The sequence below is a fragment of the Hydra vulgaris genome, chromosome 06 (genome assembly GCF_038396675.1).
Source record: "Hydra vulgaris chromosome 06, alternate assembly HydraT2T_AEP".
Taxonomy (NCBI): Eukaryota; Metazoa; Cnidaria; class Hydrozoa; order Anthoathecata; family Hydridae; genus Hydra; species Hydra vulgaris.
This window is the reverse complement of record NC_088925.1, coordinates 52,189,513-52,196,481: the sequence shown is the minus strand read 5'-3', so window position 1 is coordinate 52,196,481 and position 6,969 is coordinate 52,189,513. Positions and strand designations below refer to the sequence as shown.

General features: G+C 28.6%; 1 protein-coding gene across 1 annotated transcript; it reads left to right on the top strand.

The window, feature by feature from the left end:
- Positions 1 to 386: 386 nt before the first annotated feature.
- Positions 387 to 5,196, top strand: LOC124814901 (testis-specific serine/threonine-protein kinase 3). Its single transcript, XM_065798373.1, has 2 exons — positions 387 to 1,146; positions 4,318 to 5,196. Exons 1-2 carry the CDS (start codon positions 543 to 545, stop codon positions 4,677 to 4,679), a joined length of 966 nt encoding a protein of 321 aa, XP_065654445.1. The 5' UTR covers positions 387 to 542; the 3' UTR covers positions 4,680 to 5,196.
- Positions 5,197 to 6,969: the final 1,773 nt, after the last annotated feature.

The window sequence follows — 6,969 nt, the reverse complement described above, 5'->3', positions numbered from 1 at the left end:
ACTTTATTTTTATGCAAACAAATGGCCAATGAAAAGCGCGCACGTTCAAATTGTAAATGAAAACCTTGTAGTTATCCTATTTAAAAAGTAAGTTTAAAATGCAATTAAAATTATTACGCAAAAATTTGATAATTATCACTTTTTTTATAAGCTAAACTTTTTACCCGTTTTAATTTTTATAAATAGGTACTTTAACGTTAATGCGATGCCATATATACTGTAATGGCCGGGGCAAACTACTTTAACCCCTTCTCCGCCGCTTTGCATTCTAACAACTATAACTATTTAAACTACTTTGTTTAATATTAAATTTAATAGGTGTTTTCTTCAGATTCGTAATTGTAAGGTGTTTACTTCAGATTCGTAATATTTGCAAATATCCTTGGTGAACTTTTCTTAACATATTTGACTTGATTTTGATTGAGCTAATTTGCTTTTACTTTATTTTTTCGTTAGCGCTTCTCGCCAACAGCATTGGAATGGTTTCATTTGATAAAATATAAAAAAATTTACTATACATTAGCGAAAGCTTAATATTTAAAATGGTTTTATTTTTTAAAAATTTGTTGTGTTGCCAGAAAAAAATTGACCACGAGGAGGAAAACTATAAGTGGAACCAAACTAGTTTAATTGATCTAAAAGTAGAAGCTGAGGAACTAAGTTTAAAATACGGAAAAATTAGTACTCATATTGAAAATTTAAAAATGTACGAATTTACTTCGCTGACAACTATTGGTTCGGGTGGCTTTTCAATAGTTAAAAAGGGATATTCCAAAAAGTTTAAACGAGATATTGCTGTAAAAATTATTCTTTTGGATCAAAAAGAGAATGAGTCGTATATAAGAAAATATTTGCAAAGCGAAGTTTCTCTTTGGAAAGAACTTTCTTGTGGTTCACATATTAACATAGTGAATTTAATTGAGTCTGTAGAAGCTGCTAAAGTTATGTATTTTATAATGGACTTAGCAGACAAAGGCGATTTGGATCAGTATTTATTAAAGGGTCCAATGACAAGCTACAAAGCAAAAGCTTTTTTCAAAGATATCGTGGAAGCTGTAAACTATTGTCATGGTAAAAGTATAGCTCATCGTGATATAAAACCAAAAAATTTACTAGTTGATACTAATGACAGAATCAGGTTAACGGGTAAGAGTGTTTCATTTTGAAATTTGTGACAGTTTTAGCATAATAGAGCTGTAAATACTACCACTTTACATTTCATTTAATAGTATTTTAACAATTGCGCAATAAGTTTAGAAGGCTACATTTTTTTTAACGAAAAATTTCTATTACAAGACGGAGATATTTGATTTAAAAGGTGAACTCACAAAAATATATAATTGAAAATTAAACTTCGAAGGAGTTACGGAGAGTGTCAACATTTATTCAAAATGGTTACAACTTATTACGGCATATTTTAAGTTTTTTAAATTTAATTACAGTAATTATATATATTGTTCATATTTTGATCCTCTGGTTAAATAGAATTAAACCTGAAACTGAAACTTAGAAAAAGCCAGAACCGGTGAAGCATAACGGAAAAACTTTTCAAAAAATTGACTCTTGTTTAAAACATTTCAAGTCTTTTAACTCCAGGTTAAAATTAATTTTAACTCTCTGGTAAACCTATTTCGAAACAAATTAAACGCGGAAAGTATTTTAAAATAACAACAAAATACTTGAATCTTTTTAAAATTGACCGAAATAAATTTATCCTTTTTGATATGCGTGTTATATCCCAAGCAGAACAACTCGCTGGCAACGGTTTTGACGTTGGCCAAAAGCAGTGCGCTGCTGGGGATAGTTTAGCTTAAACATTTTTTATTTAAATACCGTAAAAAACAAAGATATTAATTAATAATAACTAATTAATAATTAATGACAACGTTATTAATATTTATTAACGTTTTATTTTTGTGATACTTTCCATTTAGTATTCTCAAAGGAGTAGCTAGAGTCATCTGCATCCGGGGATATGACTGAAAATATGCGCCTCTTCTCGGAGCAACAGAGTCTGGGGTCCCTAAAAGTATTACATTACGGTTTATATGGACCAAATAATATAATGAATCATATAACATGATTCATTTTCGAAGTATTTGATATTTTAATGAAATAGTATACAGACTAATAATTCCCTACACGATTTTAAATAATTTATTTAAAAAAATAAAATATGCTCTACTAATTATCTATGATTTGATTTGTTATAGACACAGTCTACGACAAATTGATCCTTCTTGATTCAACTGTCGCAAACGTGTCAATCACATTTAAAATAAGGATTCTCAAGTGTTTCTCTTTCGTTGCTAGGGAGTGCAAGATCACTCAGACGATCTTGTACCATTGAAGCACGTAAATAAGACAAAATAAACTTAATTTTGCTGAAGTATCTTTCACCGCTAGAAACTGAAGCATCAGTTGTAAGAGGTCTGAGAATTTGGGGCACAGTGGATCGGATTTCTTTATTTTTTTAAATTAAGCAAAAGTTGAATTATGTATTTTATTTTTTTCAAGATAAAAGGATTGAGATATATGTCCTTCATGATAAGAAATCACTAAAACCAAAATTTTTATTATCTAATGGCTTACAGAAAGGCTTAAAGTGAGTTGGGTAATGTTATTGTTATAATAAATGAACACGGCCGTGAATTAGTGATAATGAATGGGGGCATAGCCAAATAAGTTTGAGGCTTAGCGAGTAAAGACACTATACACTATACTTTTAGATTAGTATAAAATCGAAAAATAGACATTTTGATAATTGAGAAGAAAAAAAAAGAACTTAAAAACTTAAAACTTATAAAAATATTAAAAAATCATTCAAATATTATTATTCGTAACTTGAAACTAATAAACTCATTTTCATGTAGTTTGTTAAAAATACATGAACTTAATCTTAAAGATCATTAATGGGGCATAGTGAATCAACCTAATCACTTTACCCCAATTCACTGTGTCCCACCATAACAAATTAAGTTTAAGTCTAATTTCTTGGGACATAAGTGTTGCTAAAAGAAAAACTAAAAAGAAGCCTAAACATCAATAATCTGAATGAAAAACTTTTGAATTTATTTTAACCATGATATCCATAACAAACATAAGGACGGTAAGAAAATTTACTTAAGTTAGTTAAAAACAAAAATTACCTACAAAAACCGTTAGTCAAAAGTTGTTTGGTAACAACTATAAATAAAGGTGGCTGATATATGAACAGATAAAGCGATTACATTGTCAAGATAAACAAAATTCTAATCTTTAAGAAGTTGCCTCTTATTCACTGTGCCCATCGATCCACTGTACCCACACTTCCCCTATTTGCAGTGAAATGTGCAGATTCGGATATATTCGCATCTTCATATGAAACAATATTACCAAGTAGATCCAAACAAGTTTCCTTAAGAACTTCAGTTCGATTCCAACTCCGGTTTCAAGTACAATTTGTGACCATTGACGTCAGTGTCGTAAAAATTTCTAAAATCTAAACAATTTTAACGAAGTGTATTGAGATTTGTTTCAGTGAGAAGTTTTAATGTCTATTAAAAATCCAAATTTGGTATTTAGATTTTTTGTATTAACCGTGTTGATATCTCCTGTTGGAGTCAATCAACTACGCTGTTCATAAATAAAAGAAAAAAAGTAGAATCTTTTGGTACTCCAAAAGTTACTGGTAATAAAGGAGAGTGTTGTCAATAAAGAGCAACTTTAAAAAAAAACTAACACTCTAGAAGTTATCAAAAGCCTTTGATATTTCATGAGTAACAGCTCCTAATTTTTTTAATCTTATGAACGATAGAATCTTTTTCTTATAACGGTTAACAGTAAGTTAATCGTTATAAGAAAAAGATATAAGTTGAAGTCTCCAGTAGAAGAAGAGAATCTAAATCCGTGTTTATTGTCAGAGAGTAAATTGCCTCAATCTTATTTATCAACCCCAATTCGTAACAAGGGGATTTTTATGTGGCCTCAAAAGTACTTAAAATATAAATGATATAAATATTTACAGCAAATATTATTACAATAAAAAGCCACATATTCAAAAAACCACATGCCGCAAACAAAACTACCTAGATGCTCACATTATACTGCATCTGTTCCACAACGTGATATGTACATGTGCGCATTATTTATTAATATATTTATTAATAATATAAGTTTTTAACGTAGTTTAAATGAATAACGTATTCAGGCATTTTCTGCATTTCACTGATAATTTCACAGATATTTCAGGAACAGGTGATAAAATTGTACACATAATACACGTAAATCAGAAATACCTTTGAATTTTTGTCTGCAAATCACGTTTTTTATTTTTAGATTTTAGCTTTGTGACAAGAAGCAATCCTGTTTCAAGTGAGAGATGCGGAACTCCAAACATGCTTGCTCCTGAACAAGTTTCATGTAGTTATTATGATCCATTTAAATCTGATGTTTGGCAACTTGGTTTAACTTTATATACCATGTTAACTCAAAAAATGCCTTACAAAAGCGTCCGAAAAGATAAACTGGAACAAGAAGTACTAAATTTAAAGAATGTTTACAAAAGTGTTCCTTACCCAAAGAATATTTTAATAACAGTTTCTTGCAAAGAACTTATTGGCGGAATGCTGGAGTTTAATTATATTAAAAGGTACAATATAGAGCAAGTTAAAGATTCGAATTGGTTATTGGACTTTTGATCTGATTAAAAATACGATATTATAAGGTATAAAAGTATTGAAGTATATCAAAATCAATATTTATCACAAACTTATATAAATAAGGTTGCTAATAGATACTTATAATGATTGAAATATAAATGGTTATAAAGACTGTTATCGTCTAGAACTTGTGTTTAAAATCTTAATGGTAATTTACAATGACATCTATACGTAGTCTAATACAATGATACGTATGAAATTCGAGTTTGGAATTTTTTTTGACATAATACTTGTTTTATATTATATCGGACTTTATAGTTATAGTTTCTATAACGCAACATTGAGTTGCAACGTCGAACTGCAATGTTAGAATGCAACGTTAGATTGCGATGTTTTACAAAACTTTAATGTTTTATAAAAAATATGGCAACTGGACCACTGGCATATCCATTATGGCTAACAATGCAATACTAGTAATAAAAATTTCAGAATCGTTTTAACGTAATATACAACAATTAAATCTTTTATTTGTACTTCTTAATTAAGACAATTTTCGAAACAAATAAATTTGTCCAGTAATTTTTCATAATTACCCAAAAAAAATTCTAAATAATTTTATGTAAGCCAATATTTGGAATATACATTTGTAATATCATAAAGTAACACCAAAAAAAACCCCGATGGATAGCCCTTGTTGAAAATTAATTATTTACATCACCCAACAAAAACTTTGGTGCGCGTTACATGTGATAGCCACACTTGGTTTATGGGATTGCGTAGATGTGGACCATGTATGGTCACGGTACCTAAAATATTAGAGTAGTATAAGCATTATTGCCACATGTGGACCTTATGTGGCTACAATCTAAGGGGTATAAATAGCATAGCCACGTATGACCCACGTTTACGTTATCCCATAAATTGAGTATGGCTGTCATTTAATGACACATTTGGCCCACATCAAATTTCCGTATCGGGTATTTCATAATGTTGGATTTTACTTTATGTTTAAACGTTAGAAACAGGTTTATGCTAATATAACATTAATTAAAGATGATATTGACTGAAATTTAGACAAATTTATATCGTGAAATTTTATATATATAAATTTTTTTTTTTTTTTTGCTGTTTAAAAATATTAAAATAACCAGATATATTATACAATTTTTTACATTACCAACAATAGGACTTCTAGAAGATCATGAGGATCTTGTCATTAAGCCCTTTATAATATATGGTTAATTTTTGATAAAAAATACAAAGTCTGTAGTGAAATGATAATACACTTTTTGCAAAGCATCTAAATATCCAAGGTAAATTGTTATACCAAATTGTTATATTGTATATTGTTTGTAAATAATTGTAAATAATAACAAAAAATTGGTCTTTGCTTTTATGGCAAAAAGGGGCAATAAGATTGTTATCAATGCGAAGATTATATTTGTTTTTAGGTTTCATAGTATAGAGATTTTATAATACATTTGAAGACAATTGTTTATCTACATTTGAAAGTGAAGCATAAGGTATTTAAAGACATTTAATTAATATACATTTAAAGCATTTATTTCTTTAAAAAGTTGTTTCGTGGAAAAAAAACGATTTTGAGAAGTTATTGCGCGAAAAACTTTTTTTAATTCTTTTGTCATATTAGTAAAAAGCACATTAATACCTTTATAAGACAAAAACAAATTTGTTTCATCTGCAAAATTTATTGTTGTTAAGTTTGATGATTTATGAAGATTATTTATGTATATTAAAAAAAATGAGAGACCAAGTATGCATTCTTGTGGAACATCACATGTTATATTCATTTATAGATAGGATATAGAATCTTTATTGTAAACGAACTGTTTACGGCTAGTAAGATAACTTTTGAACCATAATAGGGTTTTATCTTTAATACCATATGACATTTAACAGTTTTTTAAACAGGATTTGATGATTAGCGATATCAAATACTTTGGACAAATCAATAAACACACCTAGTGTAAAACAAGAGTCTTTAAAAGATTAAGTTAAATTGAATGTAAGTTAAAAAATGGCATGCTCGGCTGAATTATTTTTATTAAAACCAAGTTGGTTTTCATATAGTATTTCATTTTCAATAAGATAAACCAAGTAGATTCGGCCATACATTGTCGTTTCATACATTGTCGTTTCATACATTATCGTTTCATACATTGTCGTTTCATACATTGTCGTTTCAACATTGTCGTTTCTAAACTTTTATTAAAAACTGGAAGAACTGAAATAGGGCGATAATTTGTTATATTTGTACAATCTACTGTCTAAAAAGATTTGAGTTATTTTTGCAATTTTTAGTTTATCT